Genomic DNA, 21,038 nt, shown 5'->3' with positions numbered 1-21,038 from the left:
TCAGTGCAAAACCTCAAGAGTAGGATGTGATAAGGAGCCTTTCCAAGAGCTCATCTGGCCATCAAGGATGAAGAGATGAGGCATTTTGTGGTTAATGACATTTAAACCTACATGTGTATCACTGAAGCTTTTCCTGCAGTTATGTGAAGGTTCACAGTCCATGAAATAGGAAAACACTTGATTTACATAAATATATTCTTAAAGGATCATGTAAGGTATTTGTAGGGAATATGAATAAGCCTTTTGCAAAGGGAACACATAGCAAATTAGTTTCCATAGGTTTCTATTTTTAGTATAGAAGTTTCTGTTTACTTTTTGAATCTTGTGCCTTGAGAGGCAAAGGTAACATAAAGGTGGAAGAGATAAATCTGTGAAACAAATGAATGACCTTTCAGAGCCCATCATTAAAGAAAACATTTCTCCCCCTTATTGATCTGATATGACCAGCATAATAGGATTTTATGACATGATAATAAATACAATTTTCCCTCAGTGCAAAATAGAGTTGCTTTGTGTTTATTTTCTGTCTTAAATGGATCGTGGACCACACAGGCTTATCCACTGGATGCAGTGTGATGAAGATACTGCATATGGAAAAGAAGAGGAACCCAGCCATATTGACCAGACCTGGGACAATGCTGTCACAGCTCCAGAAGCTGTCCCTACCTGGTAGCAGGTGCCGAGTTCTTTCCCATTGGCTGAGAAGGACAACATGCCCATTGCCAGATCCACGAGGCAGCCAATCTCCAGGTCCACGTTACTCCGACTTGATCTTTGGGAACTGGCCACAATGTCCCCGCCCCAGACCATATAGCAGTTGCTGCGTTTCACACTGGGAGCCAGAGAGAGAGAGACGGGGGAAGGCACAGAATCTGGACTGGGTGGTTTGCAATCAAGACTCAGGAGTGATTTGCCTCACAAGCCCCCCCCAATGAAGGTTTAATTAATTCATTTAAGAATTAATTTATGTGTGAGCCACTCGATTTAGGGATATGGAAGTCTAGAAGGCTACCCCTTTCCAAAGAGCATTCCTGACTCAGTATCTATTCACCTTTGTGAAACAGATAATGAGGATGATAGTATTCCTGCTTTAGTGTTGATAGAAAACTAAGGCACAGAGAATGTAACCACTTTGGGCAAATTTATAAGGGGATTGGGTGTAAGATGCAGAAATAAAAATCTGTTCAGAATCCCAGTCTGGTAAATAGGCAAAACTCTAAGATATATGAAACTCTGCCTGTATTCTTTAGGATAGCCAGTCTGAATCTGGAAAGTCAGTCCAGTTTATCTCTGATGTCCTTCCACTTCCCACATTACCTTGACCTTCCCATCTCCCAGCCAGTTGCCTTCCTACACCACTGGATATCCACCAACTTGTTGTCCAAAATCGCTATCTACACTTAAAAACAAACTATGATAACTCCAAAGCTGACTCCTTAATTGAAGGACTTCATACCCTGGGTGAGCTTTAGAGAAGATGTGTGGTGGCTGAGACGATTCCCAGAGCCCCTCATGATGGGCTGTAGCAAGAGGCAGTTGATTCTGTATAAGTTCATCCTGGGATACAACGTCGGAGGGACCCAGGCCCTTGAAGTAGCATGATGTGACTTTTCTCAGGTTAAATGAGAGATGAACTCTATACTTAATGCTGGAGTAGGCCCTTCAAACATGCTGAGGTCCACCTATGTGAACCAGTGTGGTTTCCTGTTGTGGTCCTCAGCAGTGTGGAGGAGGGAGACTGCATTCAGTCTTGATGGACAGGCCTTGGAACACAGCACCCTCTGAATACAGCTTTGCCTCTCTGGACTGGTTCTCATTTGGAAAACCCAGGGTTGGATTATTTAAGGTTTTTATAGTTCAAGGATCTCCTAGGAGTGGAGATCCCCTCCATAGTCCTGAATTCCTCTCCTCCAATCTGGGATAACAGCAATGGGGCTTTTGTTCAACACAAATGCCCGAAGGCTGGGGCCAGTGCTGACTGCCTCTTCCAAAGAGTAATAGCCATCATGATATCTATAAAAGCCAAACTGCAGTCATGTTATTAATGTTTTTTTAGTGAATGAATTTCTAAATACGTTGATGGCTAATACAGAATTCAATTAATAATGTATTAAATCTGTAGGAATGTGAAGTGGTAGGATTTGGACATATTTTAAAGAGCCCAAATTAAAAATGCCCCAGAACATCTGAAAATCGATCCTGTGCCTATTGCTTATTATGTAGGACAAAGAACCAAGAATTACTGAGCACCTAGCATACACTAGGTCTTGCTCTAGGGGCTAACAGGTCAAAGTTAATTGTCACAATAAATGTGGTCAGTGCCATTCAGATAAATCAAGTGGTGCATCTGGTGTGGCAGAGCCAGGGAACAGGAGCAATAAACTCAAATGAGATGGGCATTTCTGCCTTTTTTTTCTTCTGGCTGAAGAACAAAAACCTAAATTGGTCAATTGTTTTCATATATTTTCCTTTCCAACTTAAGCCATAATGTTGTTTTTAATATCTATTCTGACTCTCTTAACATGATGGGCATTTAAAAATGGCAACAACAATCACAGTATTTATCGAGTGCTTGAGGTGAGGCACTGCATTAAGCATTTTTCTACAAGTTACTCATTTAATACTCATAAAATTTTATGACTAATATTCTCACTTGATAGATGATGAGGAAATCAAAGCCCAGGAAAGTCAAGTGACCGATTCAAGGTTGCACTGCTAATAAGTACTGGGATCTAGTTTTAAATCTAGTAAGCATGTGAATTTGTTTTCAGAGCCTTCACTCTTAACTATGTGCCCACATGGGTCCCTCAGGACAGTGACTGTGGCTACAACTGGCCCCTAGTATGATTTAAAGAACACTGACTGCAAAATGCTCCTGACTTGTAGCGGGGAAAGGCCAGTTTGAGAAACAACTTATCAAATCTCTGTCTGTGGCTGTTCAGGAAAGATGCTCTCATACTTCACAAAAGTGGGAACATGATGACCATAAGATATGGTCTTATAGGCGACCTGTGGGGAACATCTAGCCAAGGATTCTGACAACAGTACTAATGGACAGTGGAAAGGCACAAGTGTGCCTAAGACATGTTCTCCCTTAAGAGCCCTAAGGTCTATTCAGTGGTTATTACTAATAAATCTGTTAAGTCTTTTTTATTTTTTGAGTACTGGGGATTGAACTCAGGGGCACTCAACCACTGAGCCACATTCCCAGCCCTATTTTCTGTATTTTATTTAGGGACAGTCTCACTGAATTTGCTTAGTGCCTTGCTGTTACTGAGGCTGGCTTTGAACTCAGGATCCTCCTGAGCTGCTGGGATTATAGGCGTGTACCACCGCGCCTGGCTCTTTTATATTCTTTATGTGTTTAGTCATTAAAAACTTTTGGGGTGAGCAGTTCTGAGTTTATCAATGGTTATGTCATGTGATACATCTTTTTATAATTTCTGAACTGGCTTCTCTCAAACACCCAGGGATTTTTCTCTATCTTGTTCTGATGTTGTAGAAACTGAGGCCTGCCCGAAAGTCATGAAGAAAACTGAGAGGGACCTCAGACCACAATTACCTATCTTTATCTCTCATCCTTGGGTCATGGTTTACACGCATGATAAAATCACCCCCGGTTTTCACTAAACACCTTCTCAGTGTCAGAGCAAACCGCCCCCTCCCCAGTTTCCTTAGGGATGTTAAGTCTGCACTCCATGCTCCCCTTTTAAGGCAGGCTGGGATGCCTACTTCTTTGGGGCTTCAGGGTGGAAAGGGAGGAGGGAGTGGGGAGCCCAATGGCCAATGCTGCCTCTTGGGAACCCCCTTACCTTTCGTGGACCCGGCCTCTTTCATCCCCCAGAGTGACAGTGACTGTGCAGTTTTTGTTCAGGTCAAACTTTTCACTGTACAAGTGATAGTCTGGAGTCACCCATCCAACCCAGACGCAGGACGGGTCCTGTCCAGCGAAGATGCGAATGGCATAGTAGCACTGCTGTGCAGGGACAATAGAGAGAGGTGAGAGTCCCTCAGTGTGGGGGGGGAGCACTTGGCCCTCTTTTATGAAGAAGCCCACACTACACTCTGGACTTGGACTGAGGGCTGAATAGAGACTCTGTTTCCTAATTCCTCTCTTTTCTGCTTGGCTTTAGCAGCACCTGGAGCAGTGAGCACTTACACTGCCACCTGTCGCCCAGAAAGACCACCAGATACGAGATCAGGAGATCCTAGTGTGGGAGTCTGTGGCATCTTTTCTCAGAATGGTCAGCTCAGAACCCTAACCTTTCCTGGGCACCAGGCCGCCCTGGGCTGCAGGGCAGGATAGCACAGTCCTCAACCTCAGAGAGAGAAGAGCCAGAACATTTCTGTTCCTTTCTACTTCTGCAAGAAAGTCAAGGTATTTTTTTGTTTGTTTGCTTTGGAAAGTCTTGAAAAAGAAGCGGGAAAAGAAATAAAACTCCCCCATCCCAAGCAACCTGCTTTGTGTGGCATCATGCCCAACCACAGACAGTGTTGGAAAGGACAGTGGCTCTTGGTGAGGGTCATGCCATCTGTGAGGCCATTATCACTAGAGCATAGAGGAAGGGGATGACTTCTTCGTGTTCTTTTGGAGACTGAGCAGATTTATGCTTAATCCAGGAACTTTTACTTAGAGTCTGTCAAATTTTCTTGACTGGGAGGAAAAAGGGCCAGCCAGAACAACCTAGGCTTGAATTTTTGCAGTCAGTTACTCGGACCCTCATGCTCTCTGCACACGATACTGTGCATAGTAGCCTCTCTCGTGGGGTGGCCAAGTAAATTAACTTTAAATAATCAAATGGAGATTAAATGAAAGGGTTACACCATGTGCCTAACACAGTGTCTGCCCACAAGTAAGTGTGTGAGTTGTACAGAGGGAATCTTACTCCTGCAGGACTGCAGGAGAAGTTCTGTAGAAGGGGCAACACATGCATTTCCTCCATACTTCTTTTTTTTTTTTTTTTTTGAGGGGCAGATGTTAAAGAAGAGTGGAAAAAAATTAGGAAGTAATTCTTTCTGGCTTCTGTCTAGCTATGGAGAAGGGATTGAAAGTAGCTTCCATCTCTGGGCTGGCTTCTGCTCCTTCTCATTTTATCGCTTTCAACATTAGTGCTGGCATTGTACAGAGACATAGGGGAGCTGACTCATGTTTACACAGAAGAACAAATAGAAGCGTTTAATGGGGAGCCTTGTAATGGATGCTTATCTTAATCAGAAAGGCAGTGTAGGGTCTCTGATGACAAATGGGCACCAAGTACAAAGTGAAGCCCAATTAGGAGCTCCAGGTAAGTTTCTGCTTTGGACTGAATGACTATCTTTCTTTCCCTCATTTGAGAAATTCCACAGTCATGTTCTGGAATCATCAAGATGGATATTAAAAGAGTAATTGGCAATTAAAGAAGATCTCTAGACGGATCTTTGCTGTAAGGGGCTTATTACCAGGCACAGCAAAGAATCAAATAATTAAAACCATAATTGAGCACATTTACTTACTGTTGTTGTATGAGACAGTATTTCTTGCATCTGTTTCCTGGGGGGAAGATAATCCATGTTTTAGTTATTCAGTTGTATAGAGAATCCCACAGTTCTGACAGGCAATTGATCTACCTTTAATGATCAAGGCAAGCTTAGGAAACTGGCTGTTTTCTCTACACAAGTGATTGCAATTGGCCTTGGGACTTGTTCCTTTGTAAGCTGCTACCACAAGGGAGGGCTGCGACTTCTAGTTCTCGTCCCTTAGCTCAGATGATGAGTTAGAGCTGAAGAGGATGGAGAGATTGCAGTAACATAGACAGGGACACCTCAGATGGATTATCCTGTTCTCTCAAGCGGCTGCTTTTGTTTGAAAGCTTGGGAGACAGTGAAATGCTACCGGAGACCTGGACAGGACAAGTCCAGATGGCAGACAAACATCAATGGTTAAAAGTAGACATCAATGGGGGGGCGGGGGGGGGAAGAGCAAAAAAAAAAATCCATTCCTTCTCCGAAAGGAAGAAGTCATTTGCTCACAAGTGAGTTGCACAGCTGGAGTACTGCACAATGCCCATGGGCTAGAAAAGGCAGCAGCGTGTGTCTCCAGGAACTTCTAACTTCACACGGCTGTAGTGCCATTGCACCCTCTCATATAATCACCTTCCTCTCATCCCCAAACGGGATCGTGGTCAGCAGGGAGTCTTGGGCTCAGGGAGCTCCAAAAGAACTGAAACTTTTGCACAAAGCCCGACTGTTCAGTTCTATGGGTCCCTAAATTAAATGGTGTACCAACACACGCCTGTCCTTGTATGCACACATGTGCACACACATCGCATTTCTTTGCCTGACAGAGCAGGGGAACCATGCATGGAGTTCTTGAGCTCAGGTGGAGAGTAATCAGATGCCAGTTCTAGAGCAGGCACATGAGCACCACTGACAAGCCACAGGCTTCACCCTCACCTTTTCTGGAAAGCTTCACTGTCCAGACAGGGGCTGTGGCTGAAGGAGGAGTGGCACTCGACGGGCATGCTCAGCCGGCAGTAGATCATGTTGGCATTACTATTCTGTGTTCCAAACGTCTTGTGGGTCACCTTGAGGCATGGAGGGCTATCCATGGTGCCATCAATCCTCACAACCTGGAAACAACATAAGTCCTAACCCTGACATTTCGAAGGGCCTGACCTTGACCCTGTCCCTTGTTCTCTTGTTGACATATATAACATACAGCAAGGCATTCTGCAAACTATGGGTGAACACTGTCACCAGTGTTACCCGAACCATGATTCTCATTATTCCTTGGGCCCTGGCTGGAGAAATTAGAGATCTAAAAACATGACCACTGGGTTCATCTCAAGGCCAGAGGTAGAGAATAAATTGCAGAAAAGGGGGCAATAACTAGATGATGTAGAATGATATCCACAAAGGCAGGGGCAAGTGGTTAAAATGAAAATTTCCCTTGTCACTCGGCATGAGAACATCTAAGGGAGAGGATGCAGAAAGCCTGAAGCTTAAGACGAGACATTCAGTTTCCATGGAGGATACCCTCCCCTCCTTAGCTGGGCTCCCATTTCTGCCACAGTTGCTGCCACCTGAGAACTGAGGCTCCCATAGCCTGCTTGAAACCTGAGGCATTTCCAGATTCTGGCGCACAAGCACTGCAGGCAGTGAGTTGGAGAGGAAAGATCAAAACTGTGTCTGTGTAGAGAAGGAGGTTAGTCAGAGGAAGTGAACTGAGACTTAGGGTAATAATAACTTTCTTATAATCTGATCTCTCCTGATCACTAGAGAACATTCTTATGTTCTCTTGTGTTCTTATGGGGGCTGTGAGTGTGCACTTTGTGTTTTTTCCTAAGTGGAGGGCATCTAGATTCTAACAGTTTGTCAAAGGCGTTCATGAATTCCCAAAGTTAAGAGTCAACTTTTTAAAGTGATGGCCTGGGAGGAAGTAGAGAAAAGTCTCGATTTAAGACTGGGAGCGGCAGTGGGGGTTAAGAGCTGGTGCTTGTTGAATTCAGACTGGAGGGTGAGTTAAGGGCACCTGGAGTCAGGCTGGAGCAAGACACTGAATGTGCCCCAAGGGATGCTGCAACGAAGTGATCCGTGCAGCTTTTCATCAGCACTTTTCTCCCCGTACTCACCACAGGAAAAACAGGGGGCAGGGGCAAAATAGCTGTCAGTAAATATAGAACCAGGACCCAACTTCAGCTCCTTACAATAAGCATATAAGAACCTGCCTGTTCAGGATGTAATCTTGAGAGCAAATATTGCACTTCAGAAGAAAACACTATGAAAGGTCTGTGGGTACCGTGTTACTATGGCAATAACAGTATAGGAATGTCTACAGAGACCAAATGGCCTCAAGACTTGGGGACCAATCTGAATGGACAGGCCGTTGCTTTTTTTAAGATGTCACTAAGCTGTCCCAATTAAGGAGCCTGCAGCTGTGGTAAGCAGCCTGTGGCAGTGAGAGCCAGCAGGAGGTGGCTGGTAGGCAGCCAGGGCATGGACTTAGGTAAGCATCTGCCTTTGACAGGAGCATTAGGGGAGCTTAGTGCCTTGGCCAACCTGCCTTGCCGGGGCCACCCATGATGCGTAATGTTACCTCGATGTGTGGATGATCCTTCGGTACATTGACAAACGTTGGGAGGCGCTTGCTGAACCACATTGCAACATCTCGGTTCATGTTGACAGCAAAAGGCTCAAAGCCCTCTTGGAGGCCACACATGGTATAAAACTTGAAGGTACTGGCATCCATCCCCAGATTCATGCGGCCGATCTGAGACAGCCCCAGAGAGCAGATGGGCACGAAGCCTGCGGAATGGAGAGAGTCCTGCTCCAGCTCACAGGCCTGTCCCAGGAAGCCTGAGGACACCCGACCTTTGAGTCCCAATAGGAAAGATGCTAGCCTTTACCTTTCTTCCTGGCACATATTGTCAACAAGAGGCCACCTAGAGATGACCTCTGCCTTTGGTGTGTGAGAAAGTACAGTGAGTTTGTTTCAAACTGATTTAATAAAAACCATCATTTAGCCAAGATTATTCTTTTTTTAAAAAAATTTTTTTAGTTATTGATGGACAAAATACCTTTATTCATTTATTTATATATGGTGCTAAGGATCGAACCCAGTGCCTCACGTATGCTAGGCAAGTGCACTACCACTGAGCCACAATCCCAAGCCAAGATTATTCTTAAGATGCAAATAAAAATGAACTGGAAAAGAAAAACTCGTAAAAAGAACAGGTAAAATTCTTCATGTATGACTTATTTACAATTGACCATAGGCCTTTGAAAATTTTAAATGCTATCAACAGCAAAACAACAAACCTAAAGAATGACATATTGGCTGTGCATGGTGATGCACACCTGTAATCTCAGCTGTTTGGGAGGTGGAGGCTGAGGCAGGAGGGTCGTGAGTTCAAAGTCAGCTTCAGCAATGGCAAGGTGCTAAGCAACTCAGTAAGACCCTGTCTCTAAATAAAATACAAAATAGGGCTGGGGATGTGGCACAGTAGCTGAGTGCCTCTGAATTGAATCCCTGGTGCCTCCCTTTCCCCACCCCTCCAAAAGAACGATATATTGAGCAGAAAACAAAAAACAAAAGACATGACTAACTAAGTGAGAGATAATGCATGCTAGTTTTTAAAATTATAAAACCTTTTACATGTCTCAGGACATTGCTGTATACCTTAAATATATACAATAAAATTTATTTTTTAAGAAAGAATGAGTTGGAGCAAATCCCCTAACTTTTCTGGGCTTCAGTGTCGTCCTTAGTGAGATGAGAGGTCCAGTGGTCCCTCATGTTCTGAGAGCATGGTGCTAAGAAATTTTAAATGCTGGAATTAAAATTTTGCTGTCTATCCACTCCCCTCCTCCCAGCCTGCTGCTGTCCTCCTCACCTAAGCAGGAGAGCAAGAGTTTCGCGCAAGAGCCAGAGAAAACTCCTCTCGTCCTTCCTATAGCTACGTTCATCTCTCTGAGCTCACTTCTATATCCTGATCATATTTAAAATTACTATTCAGAATAGACCCAAACAGAAGTTCAAGTTGTTTGGCATTCTTCTTTGTGGGTTATTTATAAATCATAATTGTGGACCAACAAATCAGCAAAGCAGGGAAAGCTCTAATTATCTTGGATTTGGGAGGATGTGGGAGGCGGGCAGCTGGCGGCCAGCTGAGGCTGTGGCAAGTGCTTAGAAGGGAGGGGACAGCTCTGAGGTGGCTGACTAAAGCAAGGGTTGAAGCCCACCCCACCCCCCAAAATAAGAGGCACTGCTCCTAGGGTAGTGTGCTCTTTCAGGGGAAATTTAAAGGCCAATTTAGGGGGGGCATCTATAATTTTTTGTAGATTGTAGATTGTAGAAAAGCCAAAAGTCTTTTCTCTAAGGAACTTCAACTCATTACTATAAAGCATCAGCAGAGGGGATAACACTTTACTGAGGATAAAAAAATGAATGACTTGAGGAGCCAACAGACCAACTAAGGTCACAATCAACAGAACTTTCCTTCAAAGACTCAATGCCAAAATGCACTCCTCCAAGAACAAGTACTTATATACTATTACCTAGGGCATGAAGTTTCTGTGTAAATAAGTCGTACAAGTGAAAAGTAAGTCTCTTACATGCTAGTAGATTTGTTTTAGAAAGAAACTATAAACCCATTTAGGACCCAGGACAGTAGGTAGACTGGGCAATTGAACAAATATCCATTCCTGACACCCTGAGCACTAGTGTGCTTCTGGTAGCTCTGTGCTAGGGGCTGGGTGGTAGATTAAACTATCTCCTTCCTACAATTTATTTTTAAATAAACAAGTAACTTTTGTTACTTGTTTATTTAAAATGGTTTAAGTTGGTTTGTCAGCTAACTTTATTGGGTCCCCACTGGGACAGAGGGCTCTGCCATGTGCTATGACAGAGGTAAAGGAAGAAGAAAATAACTCTTTCAATCCTAAGGAGCTTTCAGAAATGGGAACAAGAATGGATTATGACAGTTCTGCTAAGCGGGTGGGGGGGGCGGGGAGGGTAAAACTAACTACTATTGTAGTTTTATCTCAGAGGCACTGATGTGATCAGTAAATAGGATGTTTTAAGAAAATCTCTCTACTTCTTCATGAGCTTGAGTAGCAGGATTAGTGCACATCAGGTGTAAGGCCTGCATGGGAAACAGCAACAGGGGTTCTCCCTTGGGACATACAAATAACTTCCCAGTCTTGGACCTACTGACAATGTAAGAGGGAAAGTTAATATCGCCCAAAGTCTTTTCTCTAAGGAACTTCAACTCATTACTATTAAGTACCAGCAGAAGGGATAACACTTTACTGAGGATAAAAAAAATGAATGACTTGAGGAGCCAACAGACCGGACCAAGGTCACAAGAAGGGTGAGTGACAAAATGGAATGTGATCTTGCTGGCCTTTGAGTCACAGGCCAGCAGCCAGTCAACATGCAGGAGAGGAAGAGAATGTTGTAGGGGACAAATGCACCAGATTTAAACAGCAGTTGTGTCCTAGGGCAAAGGGCTGCACTCATTACACAGTGAAGCGCTTTCCCTGTAGGCAGAAGTCCTCTCTGCAGGGGAGAAAGCAGGGCCAACAGAGGCCAGGGATGGGAGAGCAATGGAAGGCAAGTGTTAGAGACCTCCTGGGGGCTAAGTGGGCACAGCTGGGGAAGCTTTGTGAAGCAGAAGAGAAGCTAAACCCAAGGAGTCAGAAAAGAGAAATTCAGAACACGGCTACAATTTTTCCTGAGGAAGAGGTGACAACTGGATACTTGCAACAGCTCCCTTCACTTGGTAAGAGGTTCCATTTCTAGAACCTCTTTACCAGAGGTATTAAAGCTTCATATAACTTTATAACTCTGCATGGTAGGTAGATGGGGGTGGGCAGCAGTGATGTACTAAGCCACAACTGGTACTTATCAAACACTTTCTTAATGTCAGCACTCATTATTATGATTTAACATAAGGGTTTAGAAAGTTGAACAATTCCCTCACCTATTTGTTACCTGGAAAACTATAGAACCAGTGTGTGAACAAAGCTGCTTTAGCAGGAATCCAGAGGAAATAAGAGGGACTGAAGCCAGGATGCCTGTTTTTGAATTCTTACCTACTCCAACTTGCTTTGTGACTAACTCTCACTTCCCTTTGCAAATCATTTTCCTGTGTCATGTAGTTGACCAGTTTGCTTCTAGATTAGTTAGCTGCAGACCCATAACCACAGAGCACCCCAGGCCCAGCAGAGGAAAAGGGCTACCTGCATACAGGTGGCCACTGACTCTCTGAAGTGAATCTGAATAAAAGGACCCATTTGGCAAGGTCATACGGCATTAAATTATGAACACTGTCATAAACAAGGATTTGCATTTTGCACACAACTCAATTGACCCACAGCCCCAAATGAGAATGGAGACATAAAAGAAATATAAAAGGGGTAAAGAAATCCCCCTTCCTCTATGTAGGCTAACAGATGTGATTATGCTGATGCTTTTGAAGAGGTTTGAGGAGAATCTTCCAAATGGCATCATCTTGAGCCAAGATAAATACAGAGGTATTGTTCCAGGAAAGAAACGGCAAGAACACATGCATTTATGTTTCACAGAGGATGCCAAGTTCTGATAAATGTGGTATTACAAGGCCTCACCCTGGTTTTGTATTTAGGAAGAGACATAGCAGGTTGGTCAACTTTTTATAATTTGGGAGCTTGGAAAGAAACCCGTTCTCCAGAAAACCCAAATGTTGGATCCATTTTCGATTCCCTTTCCACTGAAGAAAGACATGGGGAGGAATCACTACCAGTAGGGGTAAAGCTGAGATCCTGGAGAGTGGTGGCCCCAGACCACTTATGGGTGTTTCCGAGTCTCATTCCAGCATTACACGTTTTGCTCATCCCTTTGCATTTCCTCCTAAGCCTGGAGAAGAAGGAGCTCAGGGGCAATCCAGTGATGGTCACACCCCTTGTACAAAACACAGGAAGCATCATGCTCCCCTGCCATAGTCACTTCCTGAAGTACAGTCCCTATTTGAAGAAAGCATGGCAGAGCCCCTTGGCATCAGCGTGTGCGTGCAGATGGCAGTGACACTTCCTACAAACTTGTTTCATTTTCTGCTTCCCAAAGAGCTGTCCACAGATCTGAGGGATCTGTTAAACCCAGATAGGCCAATGGACAGGAGGAGCCCAGGAGGCTGGCCCTGCAGACATGGAAGCTGCAGCAGGATGAGGATGGCCCTCAGGGGACCACACTGAAGCTTCTTCTAGATGTCAACATTCTAAGGTTCTGGCAGAATTCGAAGGACTGTATCTTTCTCTCCTTTAAATGGAGGAAAACAGAAGGCTGACACCTTGGAGGCTTCTAAGCTTCCACATACCTTTACATGACAATACATTACTGTGATGGTCCTGGACAGGGACTGGGATGGGGCAATGATTAGAAGAATTCTAATGAGGCAGATAAGTGCATATTATCCATGATGTAGAAAAGAACGAAGAGGACAACTTATAAATAAATGCCATAAACTGTAATGTGGACTCCTAGTCCTTCCCCCAAAGGGCTCATGACTTCCCATGGGGGTAATGGCTTGAATCAAGGCTAACGTGCTAGCAACCAGAACGTAAGTACATAGAGCAAGCATATATGGGGGCCACAGTACATAATGTTTATTTCCAACAGATGGTTTTCCTAACAACTCAAGGCAAGAAATGCTGCCTCTTTCCATATTCTGCAGAGAACAGAGATGCTATGGTTATTCCAGGCCTCTGGGCTGTTGTTATCAAAGAATAGCATGTCATCTTCCTTTCAGTTGTCCCTCTGCCAACTCCTGAGCTATCATATAACTGAAAGAGCCTTCCAATTATCTTGTCGCTGTGTTATTAAAGTGTGATACAATGCTACAGTATAATGCATGAACATATTACAGTACAATTCTATTATAAAATAGCTTCCTAATAATAGACTTTGTTATTCTGAAGGTCAAATCTTATCCCCATCCACAAAGGGGCTATGAGGCATCTCTTTTTCATTACAAAACAGATGATTGCAGAAAGCAGAGCTACCCTGAAATATCTCTTCCTTTATAGCATTTCTCTGCTCAAACCCTGTATCAGCTCCCTGTTTCCCAGAGGGTGAAATCCAAGGGTGTTTAGCCCAGATGAGACAATAGTTTCTTGGAGGGGAGGTCTGAGTCTTCGTATTTAGACTGTAACCTACACCTCATCTGCCTGTCCAGCTCTACCATCTGTGAATTCCATACAGAAATCTTCCATTTTCCTACTGTCCTATCCTCTGCTGAAGTTCCCCAATGCCACATCATTAGCCTTATGGCATCCTCTGATTGGAATATGCTTCTACAGAGGGCACACTCTTTATTCAACTTTCAATTCAAAGATCATTCACACAGAACTTTCATTCTGTAGTAGTCACTTGCTATTTATAATTTGAAGTTTGCATTATTAATCACCTTTTCATATTTTCATCTTAGTTGGTCTACAACCAGAAAACAAGCCTCCTAATACTGCTACTACTTGCATTTTCATTTGATATAGACCATACATATCCCATCTTCTTGTGAGGATGCATTTTTTTGATTCTGGTCTGACATGAGCCACACTTGGACTTTACAAAGTTCTCATCACTTGGCACAGCACAGAAAATTCTTATCTCCTCCTAACAGTTGACCCAAAGACTAACAGACAAGTTATGTCTTCTAGTTCATTCAATGGTAAAGCCAGGGAAAGGTCCTTGACTCTTTCTATCCCAGGGAGCTTCTTTTGTTGGGGATGAACTCCAACATTTCAGTTTTTCATTTTCCTCCTGGCCTCCAGGAGGCAGCACTGCATGGGTGCAATGGCTCTTCTACACTGCTCTGATGGCCACCTACAGCCCTCCCTCTCCTTTACCTCTGAACCAGCACACAAGACACTCCTGCCAGCAATGTTTCCCCACCTGTCTCCCAAATTAGAATGTTTTCTTTAAAACTTCTGATTTTTAAATCCCCTCGGAAGGCATTAAAACACGACCCCATCAGGTGTTAGTCATCTTGTTTCTCTAGGAAAATATATTGAATTTCCACCTTTCTATTCCCTCAAATATCTTTAGAGCTCTTAAAAGGTATAATTGGATATGCACATTGCAATAATGGGTCTCTGCAAAAAGTGTGAAAGTCACTTACAAAACTTAATACGTTCTGCAAATAAAGAACATTTACATTACATGTACATGGTTTCATATTTGTGCTCTCTTGCTTTCTAGGTGGGGACTGCTTCTTTTGTAATGTCTCAGACATTGAGAGCTACAAGCAGCCCTAATCATTTACAGAGGGGGAAATGAGTCCCAAAGAGGTTTTAAAAAGTCAACTAGGATGTTGGGGGCTCGGGGGGAGTGTGGAGGAGTTGGGGGCAGAGGCAGGGTGTGAACCCAGGTCACCTGTTTCAGAGAAGCCTCCTCCTCATCTGTAAGCAAGAGGCAGAAGGCGGCACAGCACTGAGCCCTGGGGCCTGCACACAGCAGGCATTAAGTCACTGTCACAGAATTTCATATCTGGGAAGAACACTGGAATTTATTTCATCTATTCTTTTACTCCCTAGTATAGATGTAGAAAGTAAAACCCAGGCCTCAAGCGGAGATTCCCTGGAAGCCACACAGCTTGGTAGGAGCAAGTCCACTGACTTGCAGACAAACGCTTCTTTCCCCATGTGCCAGCAATCTTGCGTGCGGAACACAGTGATGTAGACAGGAAATAAGCTCTAACTACTCCTTTGTCTAGCTGGAAGCACTGTGCTGATTGTGGTCTATTCATGGCCATTAATAAGTACAACTCTGCTTTGGCTTCACAGCATGTTTGAATTTCAAAATAAATTCTATTTCATTCAAGGGAACAGCTAAGTCTAACTTTCGTGTTTCAATGGTTCTCATCAAAGCATCAAGTTCAATTACACAAACATGCAGACTGATAATTCAAATCAGAATAAAAGAATAATTCTTTAATTCCCTGATTTTTCTCTCCTGCCAAGAACATTAATCTGTATACAAAGAGCATTTCCTTTGTAATACTGGAAAACCTGGGACTCCCTGAGTGCCAAGGTGGAAGGAAGTAGAAGGAGATCTATATGGAAATTTAGAATTTGTATATTATCTATCATGATTATTTGTCATGATTCTTTTAAAATGAAAGCATAAGGAGTAGTCTTTATCATTAGAGTTTCAAATATACAAAGGGAATGTACTCCAAATAAGGAGGCAAAAGGCCCCCTCAGCCCTGGGTTTTCCTTCAACCCCATGGAGTTGGGATGGGGGAGGGAAGCAGACTTACCATTCTCAATCTCGTAGTCAGCAAAGGCAAGTTCAGAGCCTTTGTTGGTGATCAGCAGCTCCCCGTTCAGTGTGAAGATCATGGAGGCATCATCCAGGTTAATCATACATCCAACTACATCCCCTGGCTGCCAGGTTCGCCCAAAATACCCACTCCCTTGATGCCAACGTTGGCCCTGAAAAACAAGACCCCAGGGCTTAGTGAAATGGAGATCCTAGAAGCTCCCACTACTGGAGAAAGGACACAGTAGTGTCTCCTAACTGTTCATGGTACATGATCCCATGAGATCACACTTCTCTACATAGATAACTCAGAGAGAAGTGGTCTGTATTTCAATCAAATGAAACTGAGACACATAGGCTCATCAGAAAAGGTGGCCTGAGTCTCCTAATTCCTAATTATCTATGAGAGTATCCAGGGAAAATTGGTAACATTTCCAGCCTAACAGTTACATAGTGTTCAACAAGTGGAGTGGAGCTGATGGCTTGGGTAAATAGATAGATATGAAAGTGATTATAAAAACAATTTGGGGCATAGCCCTCACCTTTGCCAGAAGAGAGCAAAGAAACAATCACTAGGCCATGCTCATTCAGTGCTCATTAGCCAGTGGTGGGGGCCTCTCACTTGGAGACCTAAGATCCAGACACTCAGTATTTCCAGCCTCCAGGGAAAGGTGTGGAGAAGAAAAGCTTGTATTGAGGATTTGTGGATACTATACTGACTCACCCTGCTGCCTTCAAACACGAAGGCTTGGTCATCAACCCCCAGCTCAATGTCAGGCCGACAGCCTGGCCTTGCCCAGCCGACTCGCATGTCTCCTCCGGTCACCACTTCAAACTCAAAATACCATTTTCCAGACCTCACTGCATACGACCGCTCCACCCGGAAAAATCGGATCTTGTCTATGCTGACTTTCTCCACAGCTGGATCAGCTATTGTGAGAACAGCGAGTAGAAGGTGTGAGAGGGAAAGAGAGTAGATAGTCTTTTAATAAGTAAGTAGCATTCCTCAAAAGAACTCGATGACAACCAAGATGGCCACAGAGTTCCCACTGTGCACTGTCACATCCTGTTTATAGCACAATAATCGTCACCATCATCTCATAACAGGACCCTATTTTACTGAGTGATAATTATGTAGCAGATCTATTAGAGGCCATCTCTCTCTGTCCTCATCATAGTTCTGAACGTGACACTGTCTTTATGTTAAAGGCAAAAAATAAATATTGAGGCTCAGAGAGGGTTAATCATTCATTCAAGTGAGTGAAAGATTTGGATCCAGGATCGATTCCAAAGCCATCCTGCAAACCACTTCTAATTCTGCCCCTGGGGACTATGGTACCACTTGGGGTAAAGGACAATAATAACATTATGTTCATCAATTATAAGCTGGTGATTTTAATCATCACTAGAATTCAACTCTTGGAGATGTGATTATTTGTTCTAAAAGTAAGCTGATGTATCTTTAAAGAACAAGAGAGAAGGTGACATGGTTCTGTGAGCTGGTGTTCTGAAAATCTTAGCTTCCCTAGAAGATGATGTATTTCCCATGGAGTTGGGTCACAGAAAGGCTTACCATGGAAACATCAATGTGATGATGCTTTACATTAAACACGGTCCACTGCCCCCCTTAAGAAAATACACCATTTAAAAAAATGCCATTCCTAATAGTACAAGTAAGACACGTTTAAAATTAGCACTTTCCCAGAAGAGGACCTATTTAGCAAAATTTGCGCAGAATAAATAATCTGAGCTCATTACCTAGCTCTTGGTCTGATGGCTCAATGTTATACCCATAACCAATGAACGTCCGAACAGCTTCCCGCAGGCTGTCCCTGTTGGACTTCTTGGTGCGCTCATCCAGTAACGCATAAGGCACCAGACGGGGATTTCTTTTGTTCTTCAAATCCTATGTGAAGTCGCAGGAAAGAAGTGCCAAGAAAATACATGTCAACTTTACAAATAACTCGTCCCACTCACACATTTCTGGCTGCCTGGCTGGCTTGTACCAGTCTATTAGCTCTTCCCCATGTGCCTTGATATTTAGCAATGTACATATTTGCCACATCTCTTCAGGATTAAATGAGTATAAATGGAAAAATTCTACTAATGCTCAAAGCTAGCATTAAATAACACATTTTAGTAGTGCCAGCCTGCAAATAAAATGAAGTATCACAAAATTGGTTAGAAACCTCCAGTCCCAAAGTGAGGCAGAAAGGATTTGCATAACTATTCCCCTCCAGAAATTCATGCCACCATGGATTGTGATGGCCTCCTCACAAGAGCCTTTTAACAAGGCCTGGTAAAGGAACATCAGAAGAGGTGGCAGAGCCAGAGTGGGTCCATCTCATTGCAAGAGTACACACCTGATAGAGAGTCCTCAGTTCCTCAGGAGGTATTCAGAAGACAGTAGGGATGACTGCAGAACAAGTCATCTGTACTAACCCACATGATATGCTCTTTGAACTTATTCTCCCACCCTTTATGGTTTTCATGGCTGCACTTTTCTTGACTCCCAATTATTTGTGAGTTTGGAGGCTCATGTGCACACAGTCACCCCCAAACTTCCCTTATACTAACCTACTACTGGTGATGAGGAAGCATTTTAAGGAAAAAGGTGTGTCAGATGGCTTGGGACTGAACCATGGCTTTAAACTACCTGATTCCCTGCTGTGACCTGGAATATTAAGCTCCTTCTCAAGACAGGAACTCTGCCCAGGAATTCTCTGTTCAAAGGACTGAGATAAGGACTCACAGGTTTCTGGTCATGCTGGTTTGCCCCCTTTCTGGGCTAGGTTCCCCTTTTCACCCTCATCGTTGGAACCATCCCAGAAATCCTGCTGATCTATGGTGTTATTTTGCTCCTAGTCTTGGTTTTGGGGAGTGAAATGAAAGCTCAACTTTCCACAATGCAAGAGGCATAAAAAAGAGAAAGTGCAGCTAGTGGATACATGTGCAGGGCAATACAGATGAGTGAATCTCTGGGGAAAAGAAAAAGAAAAAAGGTGGGGGGAGGAGGCAAACCTATCCATTCCTACAAAATTGGAATTAGGCCTGAAGTCAATATCAATGTGACCATCACAAATTCCATCCAGTACACTGGATGTCAAAGAGACAGTGCAAGGACAATCTCCATCTTCCCATCTATCACTCTCCAGAGCAAAATGGCACTTTGATGGATGATCATATTTCCTAACTCTTCCAGCATTTCTCACCTGTTGAATGCCATAGGTCCATCCTTGTTTTATTCTGTCTTTTGCCCAAACATTGTGTGCATTTTCTGCAAGTTTGTCCACTAAAATTTCTTGAGGCGGCAACAGCTTCACATCAGACAAATCCAAAGGGGCTGGCTTGTAGCCATTGGACATCATGTAGCTACAAGTAGATGCAAAAATAGATATATTTTGAACAGATCTTTATGGTTCTCCCATTCTAGACTTTAGATCAAGAGCACATGGTTAACAAACTTGGATAAATGAAGCCACAGTCAGAAGTTCCCTTCTGTGGCTGATGGACAACTCAGTTCTATTTCAATTTCACAGATAAAGCCCTTAATCTATTGTCACTCTAACCAATGTATGGCATAGATTTCAGAGAAGACTGCTGGAAAAATACAGGGTCTGTGCAAATCTACTCTTTTTTTTTTTTTTTTTTTTTTTTTTTGAGAGAGAGAGAGAGAGAGAGAGAGAGAGAGAGAGAGAGAGAGAGATTTTTAAAAATATTTTTTAGTTTTCGGTGGACACAACATCTTTGTTTATATGTGGTGCTGAGGATCGAACCTGGGCCTCACGCATGCCAGGCAAGCACGCTACCACTTGAGCCACATCCCCAGCCCCTCTACTCTTATTTTTAACAAAACTCTCTATGTGCCTCACAAAATGATAGGCACGTTCATCATGCTGCAATATTACACCAGCTTTTTCATCCTACTTTGAAAACATAAAAAGTTAAATCAGATTGGCAAGGACAAGACCTCGAGTCAAATGTTTTCTCATAAATCAGCATAAAATGGTCATTCACTTATGGAAAGCTAAACCTTTACTTCTGGAGAAAAAAAAAAATCATGGCAGCAGAGAATCTGTGAGCTTGAAGTGACCTTAGCAGTTAGCTGTCCAAATCTAGAGTCCCAGTCTCAAATGTCTGTAATCTCATGGCTAAGGTGAAGATGTAAGAGAGTTCAGAGGTTGAGGTAGATACAGTATGTGAGTGGAGTAAGGCCAGGGCACTCTGGAGTGCATCTCAAGAGAGAAGTTAATCATAGCCATGTGAGAATGCAAGTTAAGAGATGCCCATGACCTCAGAGTCACTGACAGGGGCCAGAAGCCAAATGTGATAGACCAGGGCCATTTTTTTCCAGGAAACAGAGCAGCATGAGATCCAGGGTCTATTGTAAGCACAAAACACTAAAATTTCTTGAGGTAGCAACAGCTTCCAGAGTCCACCTCCTCAGCAGGCCTGCTGCTCTTGGGCAGGGTCAGCATGCATGGATAAGCACCAACCCCAGCAACCCGGGCTAGTAGCCTGACCTTCCAGCTGCCATCTCTCAGATGTGCTCTCCTTGGCCACAGGAGTTGTGTGTGTGTGTGTGTGTGTGTGTGTGTGTGTGTGTGTGTGCGCGCGCGCACATGCGCAGAGCCTGGCAGCTTGGGAGTTTAGGAGGAAAGATGGGGAAGATAAGCATTTTTGTAAAGCTGGCACTACCTTGGCACCAGATTAACGATGACACCTGTGTGTGAATACGTGTGGCCCCAGAGCTGGTACACATGGGAGCAGGGAGTGAGGCAGCCAATGAGCAAGTGAGCAAGTGTCTGAATGTGAGATAGTGTGACTCTAAATGTTGGAGGTATGAGGGACAGTGGGACACATACAGATCTAGGGGTCCAAAGAAATCTTGGCAGAGCCTTACTTTTCCACAAAGGACTTACAAAGCTGGCCCAGTGCCAGAGGAGTGACTCTCTGCTGTGACTATCAACCATTTTCAAGCTCCTTTGCCAACTGCCACTCTTACAGACCAAACATAGTACCACCATCTGAGGTCGTCAAACTTCGTAGCTCAAAACGAACCATTAGATCTGAAGAAAGAGCAAGAGGGGAGACCTTGAGAGACTTCTTGCTCAGAAGCTTCTGCTTGAAGGTCTCGGTGCCTTCTAAGTAACCAGTAACCAGGAACATCCTGAGCTGGTGCTAGCAAGTACCTGGACTGTCATCTGCCTTCAGACACAGGCACCCCAGCCCCAGCCTAAAAATTCAGTCTGAAGCCACTGAA

At 43.8% G+C, this 21,038-nt stretch overlaps 1 protein-coding gene across 8 annotated transcripts in view; it reads right to left on the bottom strand.

Annotated features, from left to right (window-relative positions):
* The window catches only part of Ryr3 (ryanodine receptor 3), a 556,303-nt gene that overhangs the window by 244,253 nt on the left and 291,012 nt on the right, over positions 1–21,038 (bottom strand). For 7 of the 8 annotated variants that reach the window (XR_013438866.1, XM_078049887.1, XM_040274327.2 and 4 more), the window contains exons 24-32: positions 18,988–19,147; positions 17,534–17,681; positions 16,500–16,705; positions 15,774–15,948; positions 8,075–8,283; positions 6,433–6,608; positions 5,494–5,530; positions 3,813–3,976; positions 667–832 (exon numbers count right to left, since the gene is read on the bottom strand). Coding sequence is in view for 7 of the 8 variants with exons in the window: in XM_078049887.1 (XP_077906013.1) it covers positions 667–832; positions 3,813–3,976; positions 5,494–5,530; positions 6,433–6,608; positions 8,075–8,283; positions 15,774–15,948; positions 16,500–16,705; positions 17,534–17,681; positions 18,988–19,147 (1,441 nt within the window). In the remaining variant the exon portion in view is untranslated. The remainder of the gene's footprint in view (positions 1–666; positions 833–3,812; positions 3,977–5,493; positions 5,531–6,432; positions 6,609–8,074; positions 8,284–15,773; positions 15,949–16,499; positions 16,706–17,533; positions 17,682–18,987; positions 19,148–21,038) is intronic. The other variant, XM_078049888.1, reaches the window with a different exon arrangement.

The sequence above is a fragment of the Ictidomys tridecemlineatus genome, chromosome 5 (assembly GCF_052094955.1).
Source record: "Ictidomys tridecemlineatus isolate mIctTri1 chromosome 5, mIctTri1.hap1, whole genome shotgun sequence".
Taxonomy (NCBI): Eukaryota; Metazoa; Chordata; class Mammalia; order Rodentia; family Sciuridae; genus Ictidomys; species Ictidomys tridecemlineatus.
This window is presented reverse-complemented; position numbering and strand designations above follow the sequence as displayed.